Source organism: Lissotriton vulgaris, chromosome 3_2 (genome assembly GCF_964263255.1).
Source record: "Lissotriton vulgaris chromosome 3_2, aLisVul1.2, whole genome shotgun sequence".
Taxonomy (NCBI): domain Eukaryota; kingdom Metazoa; phylum Chordata; class Amphibia; order Caudata; family Salamandridae; genus Lissotriton; species Lissotriton vulgaris.
In genome coordinates, this window is record NC_141690.1 from 179,407,830 (window position 1) to 179,427,241 (window position 19,412).

Sequence of the window (19,412 nt, forward strand, 5' to 3'; positions counted from 1 at the left end):
TGTCATATGGAATCTTTTCGCCGCTCTCTCCACTAAGTTGTGAAATCCGCCAATGTCCACTGGCGGTGAGTCTGAGGAAGTGGGCTCAGGAGTGGCAGGAGAAGGACCTCCTCATCGTCTCTATGGTCAGACTGGTCATCTTGGACCTCTGCATTCTCCGGCTCTTCAATTTCCTCGTCAGAAGACGGGATATCCTGCACTGGCTCTCTTTCCTGGCGGATCACTAATGGTGGTGGTCTAGACCGTGAAGATGGCGTCGGTCCAGATGCAGCTGGGTTTGTCCTCGCTGATGGAGCAGAGGGCGATTCAGGAAATCGCTGCTTGTAGTCTTGAATCAAGAACTGCAAATCTGAAACTATAGACGCTGGAAGGCACACCATTGGCGTGACTTGCGTCTGGACTTGTGTATGCACAGTCTCTTCTGTAAATTCCACTGCATCCTCCTCATCATCAGTGCTTCGGCACTTTACTATTAAGTGTGAAGGACTGGTGGCCTGTTCGTCCAGATCCTCATCTGAGTCCTCGTCCTGCAGTAGGCGAGTTGGGGGCAACCTTTGCACCCTACTGGGAGACGTTAGGTCTGGTGATTGGCTTTTTCATCGATGGTGGGATCGTAGACTGCCTAATGGCAGCTGTTGACGGAGAAATCAGCTCCGATTGCTTCCATGGTGTCGAAGACTATGTCGTTGACGGTGTCGTCGTCGGCTGAATATCCATCGTCGCCGACGGTGTGTTCGTCGACGGCACCTTCGTCGACGGTACCCTCGTCGACGGTGCAGTAGTCGACGGTGTCCTCATCGTCGTCGGCACGCTCGTCGACGAGAGTGTCCTCGTCAATGACGTAGGCGTCGTCGGTTTTGGCTTCGTCGTCGACACTGATGTCGTCGTCGACGAGATCTTTATTGTCGTCGATGGCTTTTTAATGATGATAATCGACGACACAGGCTTACCCGCCGTCGACGATGGAGTAGTCGTCGATGAGAAGGCGGACGACGCCGTCGTCGTCGACACCGTCGAAACATAGACTGGAGCCACAGTGTTCTTCTTCGCTGAGGAAAGCGTTGACGAAATCGTCGACGACGGCACAGGCTTCCTGAAGGCAGGAACCTCCTTGTCAAACGTTGTGGATTTTGCCTCTGAAGACTTTCTGACAGTCTTTTTAGGAGGAACGTCTGAAGGGCTAGGGGAAGTAACCCTTGGCCTCTTCAAGGACAATTTAGAGGAAACAGAAGCTATCTCACCGTCCTCTGAAGATTCCAGGTTGTCTCTGGTTTTCAGCCTGTTCAACAAAACACCGACCTGTTATTTCAAAACTACTGCTTTTCGTGAAAAAGAATAAATTTAAAAGATCGCACAGACGACTGTCGGGAGACATCGACGGCCAGAGCGGTGCTCCTCATACCTGAGCTGCAGCCAGGTGGGGTGAAGCGCCTCAACCACCAACTTTGGTATGTGGTTGAGCACATGACCTGAATCTACAGGTGATATCTTTTTAATTTATTCTTTTTCACGAAAAGCAGTAGTTTTGAAATAACAGGTCCTGATGAATGCATGAAAACCTTTTCTTGATATGCAGAAACATGTTGACCACTACTGACTGCGGATATTATTTCAAACCCGCACTTGCACTTGTCTTTTAGCGTTAGGGACTGGGAGATACTAATAAATTGTTCATTTCTACCCAGTTTACCTAATTTTATTACCCTTCACTACTCCACTCCTCACTTTACACTGCTTTTTTTCATTTGCCAACACTTTGAACATTCTTTACTTCCCTCTCACATGCTTTCACATCCAACATCGGGCACGGCAAGATCTGACCGGCCACTTTGTTTTGTCTCCTAGGCAAGGAGAACCCAAGTGATGTTAAAGAGGGCGGTACAGTGTGGCTTCTGATGGGAATTTTTTCCAGCTGCCCTTGAACCCTAACTTGGCCAATATCACCTATATGTGTGTATGGTGTGCTCCCACGGGTGTTATACGTATGGCATTAGTTTCCTGATCCATGGTGAACAACTTTTACTTTTGACTCCCAGGTATAATTCGGTGTTTTGTTGTACGGTTTGGGGCGCATGCCTGGTTAGTCGTTAAACTTGCCCGTAGACCCCCATTTTAAGTGTTGTTGTTTACGTTTCAGCCTGTTCAGCCAGAGTAGTAATCGTCCTTCTCTGTCTTTTAGAGTTTTTGTAGAGAAGGTTCTACAAACTCTACATTCTTTTGGTGTATGGTCCGGATAAAGACAGTATAAGCAGGTTTCATGCTTATCATCAGTATGGAGCCTCTTCTTACCACAAAAAGAGCAAGCTCTGAAGAGACCCTTCTTCTGTTGATCAGCCATGGTAGAACTATGAAGAAAATATTCAGTTTCTGTGAAGAAATAAGTTTAAACAAGGAAACCTGAGGAGAACTCAGGTGGAGACTTCCTAGCACAAGGTGCGTACGAAAATCTGAGAGACTGAGGCTCCTGACAGGAAGGTTCTAGAGGGAGGTGGTAGCTGATTGGCTACCTTCTGGAGTTTGGTCCTTTTTACAAAAGGACATAGATAGGCTACTAAGGTGAGCCCTTAGGCCTATGTTTCTCTATATATGTCTATAGGACATTACTTTTCTATGTACCGGAGACTCCCGTCTCGACGACGGGGAATGATTCAGGCATGTGAATCTATGAAAGACACCCATAATACTGGATAATTGGGTCTTCTAATGACACACAGCATCCGTAATCATTGAAACTGTGGACTCTCTTATAGTTCTAGTGGTGCACTGCACCAGTCTGAATGAAGGAATACGCAGTTTTTAGTAAGAGACGGAAATGTGAACAGATGTACAGAAATACATTGTCCACCAAATACACATGGAAAGGAGGTAAACAAAGGGAATGTGCAAGTTTTGATTTTGTCTTATGTATAGGAGTAGACTCAAAAATGGAAGAGCCCCGCTTTAAAAGCTCTGGGCTATAACTTCCTGGGCTTGAGATTTCTCACCAGAGAGAAGAGTGCTGCCCATTTGGCTTTGCTTGTCATGTGCACTCTTCTTGGCCATGCTACTGAGCTTTGGACAGTTACTCAAAGGTAGTAACTGAATGCTACACCAGGTGGTATACCCCATGAGCTCATAATCAATGGTTGCTCTCTCTTCATAGTGATGAGAAGTTTGATATTACTCCCTGCACCCAACGCCCCACTGCCTTCGGTGGCCCAACCAACACTGCCCAGGCATCCACTAAAAACCTAACTTACCTCTTCAGCTGCTGGTCACCTTCAAGAAGCCTCCCTGCCTGAGCTTGAAGCCTCTTTTCCCAACCGGAGATCTCCATTAAAATCCACAGGGTCCCCGACATCGCCTTGGCACTCTGCACCCAGTGCACCCTGTTCCGCCGGTGGTATAGCTCTTGTGATGATTATTGGCCCCTGCAGTGCTGATCCCAACCCCAAGAGCTTTGCTCCACAGCCAAATGGCCTGCTCTCAAGCAGTCCCTAACTGAAGGCCACGTAAGCCCTACTTACTAACATTGGGCCCCTGCAATCTGCACACAGTGCCGCTGGTGGTGCAACTTGAGTGCCTAACTGGACCTTGGGGAACCCTGGTCCTAATCCCCAAAATTCCTACTCGTAAGTCGTTTACTTACCTGAAAACCATTAACACTCTTTTCCCATAGGAACCAATGTTACTAATTTTGTTCCTAAAAAATGTCTGTTGATCTACCATTTTGTATGAAGAGAAAGTAACTATGTTATAACTTAAGAATTGTCGTATTTACCTGAGACAATCACCAGTGTATGATATCCCGGCATATCGCCTCGAGTACTTGAAGTAATAGACAAGTAATCAAAAGTAATCTTACTGTATTTTGAACTTTTTTACCTGTAATCAAGTCCAGAACAATTCACAATTGCATTTCTGTGTACAGCATTGCATTTGAAAGTATGTATTGCTTGCCTGTGCCAAGTACTGCTTGGCTCTACAAAATAAAATATAAGTATACCTTTTTTTACTTACCTAATTGGTCTGGATTCAGTCTCTGAATGTGTGCCGTCAGCCCTGATTGAGTGAATACAATAAATACCTAAGACACCCGCTTGATAAACCTAACTGTTCGCCCACACTACCACAAAGAGAGCTGTTATTACTTGTCTAGTTTAGCCTCTACTATAACTCTGGGGACTCCCTGGACTCAGTGCACACTATACCTTACTTTGGTATAGCATATACAGAGCCAGCTTCCTACAGTGGCGAACTGATCTAAACAAAATTCTACCTAGTCTCGAAAGCGATCTTGCATCACCTCCAGGTGAAGACTCCATTCGTGATCCGCTAGGAATCGACAGCTGAGTTATTCAGCCCTGGCGTTCAGAGAGGCCGCCAGATATTGATCCACCAGGGAAATGGTCTGTTGTTCTAGCTGTGGCCAATGACAGAAGTTCTCTTGACACAGGGCCCACAACCCTACCCCACATTGTGGTGGTACTGTCCTTGAACACTTGACCTAGCCTTCCCTTGATCAAAGGGAGAAAGACTTTTAACATAAGTTGCTTCACCCGCAGCTCCAGCAGGTTGATAGGGAGCTGAGACTCAGCCGGAGACTAGAGTCCTCTGATTTCTCCCTCTCCCAGAGGGATGCTCTCCGAGCATTTGCTACCAGCAGGATGCAGGAGGAGTCCCAGCAGCCTCAGAGTCCGTCTCATCGAAATCGAGGACAGAGGTTGAACAATTGGAATCACAGCCTGAATATCCTGGATTCGCCATTTGGGAGGTTCGCGCCCAAACTGTACTCTGTCCGGAACAGCTCCAACGAAAGGGATCGTCTAAGGGAGTCAGGTGTGATTTCGAAACATTGATAGTGAACTCCAGTGAGTGCAGGAGGCCCACAGAAGTCTGGAGGTGAGAGATGACTGACCGTAGGCAGCCCGCCTTCAACAACCAATCATCAATGTAGGAGAAGACTGGAACTCCTGACCTCCACAGATGTGCTACACGCACCACCATCACCTTGGTGAAAACCTGAGGGCTGCTGATGAAACCAAAGGGGGGCACAGCTAACTGAAAATGCTTGTGGTCCACCATGAACCACAGGTAACACCTTTGGAAAGCCAGGATGGGGATGTTGAAATAGACGTCCTGCAAGTCCAGCTCTACCTGTCTCCTGGGTCGAGGGCGCACAGCAACTGAGCTAACGGGAGCATCTTGAACTTCTCCATCTTCAGAAAGAAGCTGAGCATGTGTAGTTCTAGAATAACTAAAAGAAACGGGAATAGCAACCACGGCCTACTCCAGATGCTGGTATCCTCTTGATGGCTCTATTGGCCAAAAGAGCCAGTAACAGCTGATGGAGGACCATCTCTCCCTGCTCTGTCAGGAAGTACTGGCTCTTTGGGCCAAAGGAGATATCAGAGGGTGCCACATCCATCAGAAGACTCTTTGAGAGGATTTTCTGCTGAAGAAGCTGGGCAGGGTCTTGCACCCAAACCTGCGCACCCTCCACCTTCATGCATGGAGAGTGAGCGGTGGCAGTTGACAACTTCATGATGGACCAGGGAGAGATAGTCCTCTTATCAGTCCGTACTTGTAGGTGACATGGGTGGTTGGGGGGGGGAGTGGTCAGGGGGGTTACGGCAAGGGGATGAGTAACCACTGTGGATGATTTGAAGAACCCAATTATTCAATACTATGGACTGTCAGTAGGACAGGTGATGGGGGATCCTGCCACCCTGTGCTGGTATGAGGGCAAACTAAAGGGGCTTCTGGGCTGCGGTTGTTAAGGGGTAGGAGGTGGACTGGCACGATCTCTGGCTTATGGCCTCACATGGTCTGCAGGAACCGCATCTGCGACCACGAAAAGCCATGGATGCCTACTGGCCTTGGAGGCTTTGCGGAAAACAATGCAGCTGGTAGTCCCTTCCACAGCCGCGGCAGACTCAGGTTGCTGGAAGACATGATAAGCCCAAAGATCTGGCCATAGGCCTGCTGTCTTTAAAGCACTCCAATGCTGAGTCTGCCTTTTCACCAGGGAGGCATAAGCCATCAAAGAGCATGCCTCAGAGGGAAGCGTGGACATCCCTAAGAAGCCATTGGTTTTCAACCAGGGATGGTGCCGGAGCGTCATTGATGAAGCAATCACTCTGTCTAAAAAGTCGATCATGTCCAGCCCATATCTTTGCTGCATCCTGCCCGTCAACACTGGCTTGGGTGTATGGCTTGGAACTCCTCCGGGACCATGGGCAGCACTTGCGCAAACAAATCCCACACTGTGTAGGTGTATCGGCCTAAAAGACACGCCGTGTTCATCGACATCTGTGATAGGCTGGCAGAAGAGAATATCTTCTTACCAAAGGCGTTCAGCCTTTTAGATTCCTATTCTGGTGGAGTGGTAGGGTATGCGCCAGGGTGGATGCTTGGATCATCAATCTCTCTCGGTGGGATGCTGGGTGAGGAAACTAGGGTACTCAGGAGCAGAGCAATGGCGGCAGGCAATTGTCCTGTGCACAGGAGCTCCTGTACCGAACTTGGACCAAGCAGGGCATATCTAGGAGCCAGACTGAATGGGGGGAGAAATTCATTGTGGTGACTCTGGGCTGAAGCACCTCTGTAAAGATGTTAGAGCAGCGTAAGGTTGAGGACCACAACATCTCTGACAGGCACCACAGCGCTTGAAACCCACTGTTTTATAGAGGACATCCCTAGCATACTAGGAGAAAAAAATCTCAAAAATAAGTTGGACAAAATGTTGAAAAAAGTCAGTCCACATTTGACTGGGGGTAGCTCTCTCCGGATCTTCGCTGACTGCGTGGAAAGAAAAGAACTGAAGTCAGTGCCCGGGAGTGGCGCTAACATAGGCAAGGCGCATGTCATTTCCGGCACAGATGCTGTCAACGTGAACAACGTCATCTATCGGGGCAGAGGGGCACTGCTCAAGAATTTCCAGATCCAGTCTGACACAGGGGGGAAATTCGAAAGTAAGGAATCTGCAGTTCGCATTCTGTATCAGACTAAGAGTGTTTACTAAGCAATTGTTATGCACAGTCTTTAGAGAAACAAAGGATATGTGCTCCTTCCATGTCAGTGGTGGAGAAAAAGTAGAAATTCCCATCACAAAGCTTGGGTAAAGATTAAGTCAAGAGAAAAAAGTGCCCAATGGCACTAGGCATCATTTATAGGAGGGAGTTTATTATATTTCTCCCTTCTTGCTCGTTCAAATAGTTCAAAATTACTGAAAGGTAATAGGCAGAAGAAATTGTTTTCACTGATGTAAATATCCTACGGCCGTACTCCATTTTGAGAGTCTACAGACTCCATTTTCTGCCTGATCATCGACATGTCTTCCTTTGACGTAGATGCTGTCTGTCTTTATCTTCCCAAGAACCTGTGAAGGTGTCAAGTCATCCAGACATTAACATTGATAAGGCACGTAATATGATATCAGTCTGGGACAAGCGTCTTGGTATCTATATTTCAAGGTCAGCTAACAATAAAAACAATGTAGTCTGAATTGATATGTGTTTACTATAGTTGTTCATATTAACTTGTCTAAGACTAGCATATTGATGCACACACGCTATGTCAGAAATTCCTCAAAAATTCCCCATATCAGATAAGATCTGTGATCAACAGTATAAGGCACCTCAATTGGCCATGTAGATAGAGAGGTTCTTTGCCCCAGATTAGCACACAAGATGCACAAGTTACTACTTGTGTAACGATATATCTGTAAGAGACATTAGTTAGTGATAGATTCCTTACCTTAGAATATCCCCAGGCGTCAGACTGGATCCGGAAACTTTTGCGTAGCAATACCCCTGCGCGCCGGTAGGCGTCGTCTGCGGCTCCGCGTCCGTCGTCGGCGTCGTGAGCGCCGGGATGACGTCGTCGGAGTACTTAGACGGCGCCCATGCGCGCTGACGTCAGTTCTGACACACAGCTTTTCCGCGCCAGATACGCAGAGCCATGATAGAACTAACACTGGAGCCATGAAACTAGGGCCCTGAAAGGGGATGACCTTAACCCTAGATATCGGTTCGCAGAACGGGGAGGATGGGTGGGTCGGTAAGGAATCTATCACTAACTAATGTCTCTTACAGATATATCGTTACACAAGTAGTAACTTGTGCATCTGAAAGAGACATGTTAGTGATAGATTCCTTACCTTAGAATAGATACCCCAGCAATACCAACCCCGGTGGTGGGTCTGCGAACCAATATCACACCAGAAAGTCCTGGAGGACGGAACGGCCAAAGAAGCCATCCCTCCGGACTTGACTGTCCAGGCAGTAGTGTCTTGCGAACGTGTGCAGCGAGGCCCACGTAGCTGCCTGGCAAATGTCCTGCAGGGGGACACCTCGGCCCAGGGCAGTTGTTGTCGCCGTGGCCCGAGTGGAGTGAGCCCGCAATCCAGCCGGGGGCTCCTTCCTCGCCATGGAGTAACATGCTTGGATACACAAGATGATCCACCTAGAGATGGTCCTCTTGTGCACAGCCTTACCCTTCTTCGCACCCACGTAACCAACGAAGAGTTGGTCATCCACCCGGAATTGGCATGTGCGATCTAGGTAGTAGGAGAGCGCACGTTTTGGATCCAGACGGTGGAGCCTCTCTTCCTCTTTCGAGGGATGCGGAGGCGGAAAGAAAGTGGGCAAGGTAATGGACTGCCCGATGTAGAAGGCCGTGACAACCTTGGGCAGAAAGGAAGGTCGTGTACGTAACACCACCTTGTCAGGATGAACAGACAGAAAAGGTGGAGAGGAAGAAAGAGCCTGGAGCTCACTCACCCTCCTGGCAGAGGTGATGGCAACCAGAAAGGCAGTCTTCAGAGTAAGGAGACGAAGAGGACAGTTATGAAGTGGCTCAAAGGGAGCACACATCAGATAAGTGAGAACAAGATTCAAGTCCCATTGGGGCATCACGAAGGGAACAGGAGGGAACATGTGCGTGATGCCCTTCAGAAATCTACTTACAATAGGGGACTTGAATAAAGAAGGCTGATCTGGTAGCCTCAAGAAGGCTGATAGAGCAGAAAGGTACCCTTTAAGAGTGCCCAGAGCAGAGCCCTGCTGGGCAAGGGAAAGAAGAAAGAGCAGCACTTCCGAAAGGGGTGCAGAGAGAGGATCCACAGCCTTTGCTGTGCACCATGCCACAAATATGTTCCACCGGCAGGCGTATACCGACTTTGTGGAGGGACGCCTGGCTGCCAGAACGATATCACAGACTTCAGGAGGCAAGTCAAATGGCCTCAACTGCCGCCGCTCAATCTCCAAGCTTGTAGGCTGAGACTGGACAGGTTCGGGTGCAGGACCGTCCCCTGCTGCTGCGACAGAAGGTCCTCCCGAAGAGGCAGACGAATCGGGGGATCGACTGACATGCTGAGTAGCTCGGGATACCAGAATCTTCGTGCCCAGTCCGGAGCCACAAGGATAACCTGGGCCCGGTCGCGCCTGATCTTCTTCAGCACTCTGGGCAGAAGTGGTATAGGCGGAAAGGCGTACAACAGACCGCAGCTCCACTCGCGACGAAAAGCGTCTCCGAGCGAGTGCCGCCTTGGAAATTCCAACGCGCAGAACTGATGACATTGCGCGTTCTCTTCTGTGGCGAATAGATCTAACCAAGGCTCTCCCCACTGCTGAAAGAGACCTTGCGCCACGTTCGAGTTCAGACGCCATTCGTGATCCATCATGCACCGAGCAGTACCACATGGCGGTGGTGTTGTCGGTGAACACTTGCACTACTCGTCCCCGGACAGAGGGGAGGAATGCTTTCAGTGCTAGAAGAATCGCCCGAAGCTCTAGCAAGTTGATATGGAGCCGGGACTCCGCCGGAGACCAGAGGCCTCTGATCTCCGCCTCTCCCATGTGGCCCCCCCAGCCCTGGAGGGACGCGTCCGTCACAACTACGTGCTCCGGGTGGGGTAGGGAGAGGGATCTGCCACTGACCCAGTCGCGGTCCGTGAGCCACCACTGCAGTTGTCTCGCAGTGCCCTCCGAGATCAGGACATGATCGGACAGGTTGCCATGATGCTGGGCCCACTGAAACTTCAGGTCCCACTGCAGAGCCCGCATCCGCCACCTGGCGTGACGCACCAGAAGGATGCAGGAGGCCATCAGTCCCAGAAGCCGCAGCGTCAACCTGACCGAGACTCGGGATAACGGCTGGAAGATGGGAACCAGAGCCTGAATATCCCGAACCCGCTGCTCGGGTGGATAAACCCGAAACTGCGCCGAGTCGAGAACCGCTCCGATGAAGAGGAGCTTTTGAGAGGGACACAGGTGTGACTTCGGCACATTGATGGAGAACCCCAGCAGGTGCAGGAGGTCGGCCGTAGTCTGGAGGTGGCTGACGACTGTCTGGGGCGAGCCCGCCTTCAACAACCAGTCGTCGAGGTAGGGGAAGACTGATACCCCCTGCCTGCGCAGATGAGCTGCGACCACCGCCATCACCTTCGTGAACACCCGTGGGGCGCTGGTAAGGCCGAAGGGGAGCACGGTAAACTGAAAGTGCTCTTGGCCTACCGTGAACCGCAGGTAACGCCGGTGGGCCGGCAGGACGGGGATGTGGAAATAGGCGTCCTGCAGGTCCAACGCTACCATCCAGTCTCCCGGGTCCAGGGCAGTCAGGACCTGAGCCAAAGTGAGCATCTTGAACTTCTCCGTCCGGAGGAAGCCGTTGACGTTCCGCAAGTCCAAGATAGGGCGTAGGCCCCCTTTGCCCTTCTTGGGCACCAGAAAGTAGTGGGAGTAACAACCACACCCTACTTCTGGCCCAGGAACGCGCTCGATGGCCCTCTTGGCCAAGAGGGCCGAGACCTCCTCTTGCAGAAGTTGCAAGTGATCCCCCGACACACGGTGGCATTGTGGTGGCATGGATGGAGGGGATGCCTCGAAGGGGAGGGAGTAGCCCCTTCGGACAATCTGCAGCACCCACCTGTCCGAAGTGACGGTATGCCAGTGGGAGAGGTGATGGCGAACTCTGCCCCCCACAGGCGTCACATGGGCCTGAAAACTCGGACTAGGAAGGTTTTGAGGCAGGTGCTGCTGAGGGAGGTGCGGACTGGCCTCGCCGCGGGCCCCGACCGCCACGGCGGTTCCCACGTCCGCCACCGCGCTGCTGGACATTTTGCGGCGTGTGGCTGGCGGTCCGTGGTGGGGCGCCCCTTCCGTGGCCACGAAAGGAGCGAAAGGCACCCGATTGCTGGCGTGGGGCCGTAAGGCCCAAGGACTTGGCCGTAGCCCTGGAGTCCTTGAAACGTTCCAGCGCATGGTCTGCCTTGTCGCCGAAGAGGCGACGGCCATCAAACGGCATGTCCAGGAGGGTGGCCTGGACATCGGCCGAGAAGTTGGCGGACCTCAACCAGGCGTGGCGTCGAACCGCCACCGTCGTTGCCATCGCCCTGCCCAGTGAGTCCGTTGTATCCAGCCCACACCGGATAGAAAAGCGTGCTGCATCTCGGCCGTCCGCAAGGGCTTGGCTGAGTTTAGCCTGGACCTCCTCCGGGCATTTTGGCAGCACCTCCGCAACCGTGTCCCACAGAGTGTGGGTGTAGAGGCCCAAGAGACAGGCGGTGTTCACAGACCGCAGCCCTAGGCTTACAGACGAGAAAACCTTCTTCCCGAACTGTTCATATCTCTTGGATTCCCTGTCGGGTGGGGCCGACGGGAATGCGGTTTGGGAGTTTGAGGCCTGGATGACCAGACTCTCGGGGGTGGGATGGGTGGACAAAAAGCATGGGTCGCCCGGTGCCTGGCGGTAGCGTCTGGCCACGTTCCTGTCCACAGGGGGGCCTGTGGCGGGCTTGGACCAAGTGCCCAGAAGAACGTCACACAAGGCCTCATTGAACGGCAGGAGGGGCTCCGCGGAGCCTGACTGCGGTTTGAGGACCTCTGTGAGGAGATTAGTCCTCACGGCCGCGACGGGGAGCTGAAGGTTTAAGGCCTTAGCTGCCTTCGTCAACACTACGCTGTAAGCAGAACCCGCCTCCGAAGCCACAGTCGGGGGCGATGTAAATCCAGTGTCTGGCGAGGTGTCAATACCACTGGCCTCCCCAAGCTCATATGTCCAGTCCTGCTGTGACTGGCAATCATGTGCCAGAGGGTCCTCGGACCCCTCCCAATTCTCCTCGTCACCTGTGTCCTGGAGACCAGGATTAACAGCCAGGGCCTCCTCGTGGAGATAAAAGTCTCCAAAGGCCGACGGAATCGGCGCCTAGCGGCGCCCTCCCGACGCCTGAGCAGAACCGCAGGAGACATTGGGGGCGGCAACCACATCGGCTGCCGGGGACGACACCTGAAGGGACGGCGCCGGCAAGGTCGTAAGGTCGACCGGCGAGGTCCCGGATCCGGAGCCGGATCCAGCGAGGTCTTGCGGCGCCGAGACCGAAGTCGCCAGCGGCGCCGGGTCCGAAGCACCCGACGTCGTCGGGGCCGAAGCGCCCGACCCGGAAGGACCTCCAGACGGAACCGATCGGCCCGAAGGCGCCACGGGAACCGACTGAGGAGGGAGGGCCCTCATGGCCATGAGGTACCTCTCGACCTCCTCCGGCGTCGCGCCGTGCCCAGGGACCCGAAGGTGTGGGGCAGGCGGCGACGCTTGCGACTCCCGCGGAGCCGCGTGGGCGGAGCCGCGTGGGCAGAGCCGCGTGGGCGGTGTCGCCCGAGTCCCCGGCCGCATCGTGCGAGCGTCGGGGCGGGTCGGAGGATCGATGACGTCGCTCCGACCTCTCATGCCTCTTACCTGAGGACTTGGAACCAGATGATCGGTGTCCACTTCCGGAGCGTCGATGACTCCGACCTCGCGACCTGTCCCTCGACCTCCCGTGGGACCGGGACCTGGTGCGGCGCGGTGCCGACTGCCTCAGTTCGAGGCGCTTGCGGGACCGCTCCCGCCTAGCCTTCGACGTCAGGGCCCGGCAGTCGGAGCAGGATCGATCGTCGTGGTCGAGGCCTAAGCACTTCAGGCACCGGCGATGGGGGTCCGTGACCGACATGAGTCGGCCGCACTTCGAGCAAGGCTTGAACCCGGGCATCCCTGGCACCGACAGTCGAGAAATCGACAAAGAGAGAGAGCTCAAAAGGATCAAAAATTTCAGTCAAAAATTGACTGGGGGTAGAGCTTCTTCCGGATCTGCGCTAGCTGGCGCGGAAAAAAGAAGAACTGACGTCAGCGCGCATGGGCGCCGTCTAAGTACTCCGACGACGTCATCCCGGCGCTCACGACGCCGACGACGGACGCGGAGCCGCAGACGACGCCTACCGGCGCGCAGGGGTATTGCTACGCAAAAGTTTCCGGATCCAGTCTGACGCCTGGGGATATTCTAAGGTAAGGAATCTATCACTAACGTGTCTCTTTCAGATAGTGTCAGAAGATCCTGGCTGAGATTGCCAGTCTCCCGTACTGCCGCAGCATCCAGTCACACGCTGACAGCTAAAACTGAGCCAAGTCCAGAGCAGAGGAACTGGGGCCAGCTGATAATGTTTATTTTCGCTCCAGGGGAACACTCTTTCCCGGCTACTGATAACTGCAGCTCCGTGCTGTAAACAGGTATGCAGGGCGCTCATTTTGAACAAACTCTAGATGCAAGTTAAGATACTCCATGCTGTCATAGGAAAGGCCATTATAGATAGGCTTTAGATGTTAGTTTGCCAAAGGATATTTCCACAATGGTAGAAATGTTCACATTATTTTTGTTGTTAGCAACCTGCATGAGTGCTGTTTTAATAATAATCTGTGTGGTTACTTTTCATGTGCTAAGCAAAAGGATGAGACTGTCGAAATAAACCACTTTTAAATAAAGTGTCTTTCTCTTAGTGCAGCAACTGTGTGTGATATTATAAAGAACGAAATTGTGTTAAAATTACCCTTTTAAAGGGACTGTTATTGGCCCAGAAAGCACCAATACCACATTAACTATGTACTGAGTAGCGCTGTGTGGGACTACAATAACAAGTACTTTAAAATTCAAGCGTTGGTACACTAAACTCTGGTCAGGCATCCGTGGATGGGAAAGCAAACCTTGCAGAGCTTAGAGAGAGTCTTAGTTTATTCAACCCTAGTCTTGGTATGGACCCTCTTGTGGTCTGGTGCAGGTGCTTAGTCAAAAGGCCTAGGGATATGTTTTCAAAGTAGAACTATACAGGAGTAACTATCCATTAGATAAATGTAGGGGGTGGGAGAGGCATGAAAATCTGGGTTGTCTATATAGCAACATGTTCTAAGCATTAAACATGTTCACAATTAAAAATCTTAAGTATTTGTTATTGAAAATTCAGTTAAACACATTGAAGTACTGTCTAACTGCATTGACAAAAGTACATTATCACTGGTTACTTTTGTAGCTATATTTTCATAAACCATTTCTTTTTCTGTGAAGGATACATAGCTGAAATCCATGCACTGGTAGAGGCACTAACAAAGAAACAGGAGAGGCTCCACATTGCCATAGCTACAGGGGTTCGCTGAGTAAAGTTCGAGAGAGACAACATCACCCAGTCACGGACCATGGATGACTGTCCGGTGGTATGCAAAGTCTGAAAAACCTGGAAGAAAAATACAGCAAGCGTGACTAAAACACGTTAAAAATGAAGACCCCGGCATTATACAGAAAATGTATGAAAGGAAGGATTTTAATACCAGTCTATACAACATGGAGGTAATGGCAATATATGTAATTTTAGGTCTGGCTACAGACTACTTTAGCTGACAATAGGGATCATGTAATTACACAAAGTTTATACAGAAAGGCTTTTGTTCAGGCCTTTTAGCAATTGTTTGTTTTAAGTGTCTTTCATATTTTGGATTAGCCCAAAGAATACTGTTCAAGTTTACATTTTGCAGTGGTGACTATCAAAAAAGTATGGCTCATTGCAGCTGAAGAGAAAGCCACTGGCCAGGCACTGAAATGGAGAACATGCCAACCTATGCTTCAATTTTCTTAAATTTTCTCTAATATTATTCAAATTTATGAGGAACCTAAACGAAAGCATACAAGAATCTACAGCAAGGTGTGCTGTGGCAGGCAAGAGCTACCAAGCAAAAAAGTGGCAACCGTTAAAACTGCTAAGCCCCATTTGCTTGGGAGAGGGCTACCTGATCTAATATGACTGCCACATTATTGTAATTATGAATGGATTCCCTCACAATGTTAAGCCTGACCATGTGTGTTTCAGTAGGAGATGGCAGATACAGCTTGTTTTGAGACTTTTTGTAAAGGGGATCTGGGTTAATATTGTACTGATTACTTATATCACACTCTATGAGATAATGCCCTACCTGCAATGACGCACAAAAATAAACAAACTATTTCACCAGGGTTCAAAAAAATATATGATTACACTATGTCACATTTTCCACGTTGACAAATAACTTTATTTAAACCAATACAACCTTCAAACATGCTAAGCACAGGTCACTACTAATGTAGGAGCTGGTCATTTCTGTGTGGCATTAATTCTCACATAGTGTGAGCAGCAGGATTGACACCAGCGTGTGCACAGTCCAGAACGACTCTAAGCGGCTACTGAGGGCAGTGAGGGAACCCTTGATCCGGGAATGAACTGCAAAGTGCAGAGCAGGGAAGGGAAGGACAGGACAAGGCGAAGAGGCACAGCCCCACCACACCCATTTATGTATGAATCATCATTGCTTGTGGCCAGCAAAAGCAGGTAGTGGACCCATTCTCTATACATGGAACAGTCACCACACATGGTAAGGGAGGAGGAAGGCCAGGGCTCCAGGTGGTAGAAGCCTGGAATTGGCACCCATGCCGTGCCCAAGCATGAGGGCAAGACAGCACTAGGTACGAGAGGGAGGGGGGCACAGGTTAATGCTCAGTCTTAAACCACACTTGGAAGAAAACCACAACCACGCATTTCACTATTGGATGGTCCCCATCACCAGTTCAAACAAACAATAACCCCAATGATACCTGTTCTCTGTGAGTATGTGGAATTTCTATTAAACAAACCTAGCCAAAAGGCAGTGGGATGCTGTACAGGGTCAAAGAAAAGCAATAAGTCAGTGAGATTAAGTCAGTGAGATTAAGTCAGTGAGTGATAGGAGAGGGAGCTAATTTGTGGGTTGTTAATGCATTGTAATGAACAAGTTACTTACCTTCGGTAACGATATATCTGTAAGAAACAGTAGTTAGTGGTAGATTCCTTACCTTAGAAAACCCCCAGGCGTCAGACTGGATCCGAAAAGTTTTGCGTAGCAGTACCCCTGCGAGTCGGTAGGCGTCATCTGGGGCTCTACGTCAGTCGTTGGCGCCGGGATGACGTCGGAGTACTTAGACGCCGCCCTCGCGCGCTGACGTCAGTTCTTATACACCGCTTTTCCGCGCCAGGAACGCAGAGCCATGATAAAAATCGACACTGGTGCCATGAAACTAGGGTCCTCAAAGGGAAGAATCTTAACCCTAGATATCAGTTCGCAGAACGGGGAGGATGGGTGGGGCGGTAAGGAATCTAACACTAACTACTGTTTCTTACAGATATATTGTTACCGAAGGTAAGTAACTTGTGCATCTGAAAGAAACAGGTTAGTGTTAGATTCCTTACCTTAGAATAGATACCCCAGCAATACCAAACCCGGTGGTGGGTCTGCGAACCAATGATCACACCAGAAAGTCCTGGAGAACAGAACGGCTGAAAAAGTCCTCTCTCCGGACTTGGCTGTCCAGGCAGTAGTGTCTAGTGAACATGTGCAGCGAGGCCCACGTGGCTGCCTGACAGATGCCCTGCAAGGGGGCTCCCCGACCTAGGGTAGTAGTAGCCGCCGTGGCCCCAGTGGAATGGGCCCTCAGCCCAACAGGAGGCTCCTTTTTAGCCAAGAGTAGCATACCTTGATGCACAACACAACCCACCGAGAGATGGTTCGTTTGTGCACTGCCTGTCCCTTCTAAAGGCCCACGTAACCAACAAAGAGCTGGTCGTCCACCCGGAACTGGCGTGTGCGGTCCAGATAGAATGAGAGCGCATGTTTTGGGTCCAGACGGTGGAGCCTCTCTTCCTCTTTCGAGGGATGCAGAGGAGGAAAGAAGGAGGGCAAGGTGATGGACTGCCCGATGTGAAAGGCTGTGACTACCTTGGGCAAGAAAAAGGGACGCGTTCTCAAGACAACTTTGTCCGGGAAACAGGATCAAAAAGATCGAAAAAAGTCAGTCAAAAAGTGACTAAGAATGACTGCTTTTTCCGGATCTGTGCTTGCTGGCGTGGAAAAAAGAAGAACTGACGTCAGCGTGCGAGGGCGGCGTCTAAGTACTCCGACGACGTCATCCCGGCGCCAACGATGCCGACGATGGAAGCGGCGCCGCAGACGCCTACCGACGTGCAGGGGTACTTCTACGCAAATTTTTCGGGATCCAGTCTGACGCCTTGGGATATTCTAAGGTAAGGAATCGAACACTAAGCTGTTTCTTTCAGATATAAGTATGCCTAACTCTTTCTTAAATTGGAGCAGCATTTAGCCAATCTTGATGGATATGGGGATGCTGTTCCAGATCTTGGGTACGTAGATGGAAAATGTCTACTATCTTGTTTTTGTCTTTTTTACACACCATAGTCTGAAGATTGATGGTGTCCTGGCTGCAGGGGTGCAGAGATCCCACAGAAATGTTGCGCTTGTCTGCCAGATAAGCCAGGGTACTGGTCACAATGGCTTTAATGCAGCTGGCTTTTAAAGGTATGCGGTGTAGGAGAGTAGGGTCTGCAATCCTATGATCACCCCAGATTTTTGCTTTTTGCTTCACTGGTTTACGACTTTCCCTGGCTGTGGGCCTGCTAATCAGACCCACAGCCTAGCTGTTCTCTCTCTAAATTGACACACATGTACCTTAGGTGCATTTACCAATTGGTACTGGGCCACCTTATCAGTCCCTGTACAGTATACCTTAGGTATCCAGGGCATAGGTGTACCCAGGGCCTACCAGGGGCTGCAGCATGTATTATGCCACCCCTTGCTGGCCTTCCAAATCTGACACAACTGGCTGCACGACAGCTGGGGCAAGGTGGTGTAATCACCCTTTGCTTTAGATATAGTATTCCTATATCTAAACCTAAAATGGACACATGTATTCCTATCAGTCACTCCTATGGCAGGCCTTATCAATCCTGAAGGCAGAGTGCTTGGATTTATGTGAGCCCGTTTGCAGCTTGCTGAAGCAAGTCCTAATAGCTGTTCCATGATAACGCGTACCATATACTCTTAAGTGCATTATAATCCTCGCGGTTATTTGCTATCTTTGGTATCGCTTTATCAAAACATGTCGAGTAAGGTGTCATACGAATTGGAATACTAACCCCTCGCGAATTCTGGCGACGGGGTTAGCATTCCACCCTTCTAGAGGGACACAACATGTATGTAACTGTGAACCCCGGTTCAAGTTAACTCGAGCCTCAGCATCACAAAATGGATGCTGCCACCACAGACACAAGTCTGACCTCCTGCTGCTGGGAGTGCTTGATTCTGGTCCAGGGAAGACATGGCTTGGCAGTTCGGGCTGGACTGTTCCCATGAGGCACAGGGTCAAGACTGATTTGCATATGGCCTTGTCTGAACTGGGGTGGCTTGGTGAGCAAAATAACGATGGATTAAACCCAGATCTGTGACTGGGGTGAATATTTTGCCATTGTGCAACATTCTGTCCATCACCTTGTGTGTTTTGCTTAACTCTTCTTTCCACATTGAATCCCCCTCATCTGCTCAGTAGCCACTTTGTCAGCCACCTCCTACCGGTATCCTGGGACCTGTGTGCTTTTGCCACTTACTAGTCCCTGCCACGTGTGTCCTCACATGTGTGCTGTCACCCTTCTGCCCTCAACTCTGCTATTTGTCTGACCGACTCACTATGCCCTCAACTCATTTTCTGACTACCATCAGTTTTATACACCTTTAGCCCTATCTACCGTCAACTGGCTGTGTGGTCCTTACAGAATCCCCATATCTCTTGTCAGTGGCAAAGTATGCACGCCTGTGGACCTCAACATCCAAAATGCCGTTATCACGTCTCACCACATTGTTGTTGACCTCAAACCTGCGATTATACTGCCTGCTCTAGTAGTACTTTATTTGCCCGCTGTTTTGTGTCCCCAAAATTGTCTTTCTTTCACACCTAGTGCCGGTAGCTTTGCTCCCTCTTTTATAAGGCCTCAACACCCTTATTTGCTGCGAGTAAAAAAAAACCCTCTTTGCATCTCTGGTGCGCTATTCCTTAGACCTTTCATTGCTAACTCTGGGCTGGTGCTCAGTGTAGTGCAACAAGAAGGGACTTCTGCTTTGTTGTTAGCCTGTCCTACTGTTGGCAAACTCTCCAACCCACGTTGTTAAATCCCTTTATTCTTTTGTCTGTCATTTCATAATACTGACTGTGCAAAACGATGACAATGAACCGGGCAATCCCAAAAGCATATTATTGTGGAGAGGGTAGGTGTATTTGG

General features: G+C 50.4%; 1 protein-coding gene across 2 annotated transcripts in view; it reads right to left on the reverse strand.

The window, feature by feature from the left end:
- The window catches only part of HTT (huntingtin), a 2,178,328-nt gene that overhangs the window by 27,333 nt on the left and 2,131,583 nt on the right, over positions 1-19,412 (reverse strand). For both annotated transcript variants that reach the window (XM_086964158.1, XM_086964157.1), the window contains one exon: positions 14,356-14,516. In XM_086964158.1, the coding sequence (XP_086820284.1) occupies positions 14,356-14,516 (161 nt within the window). The remainder of the gene's footprint in view (positions 1-14,355; positions 14,517-19,412) is intronic.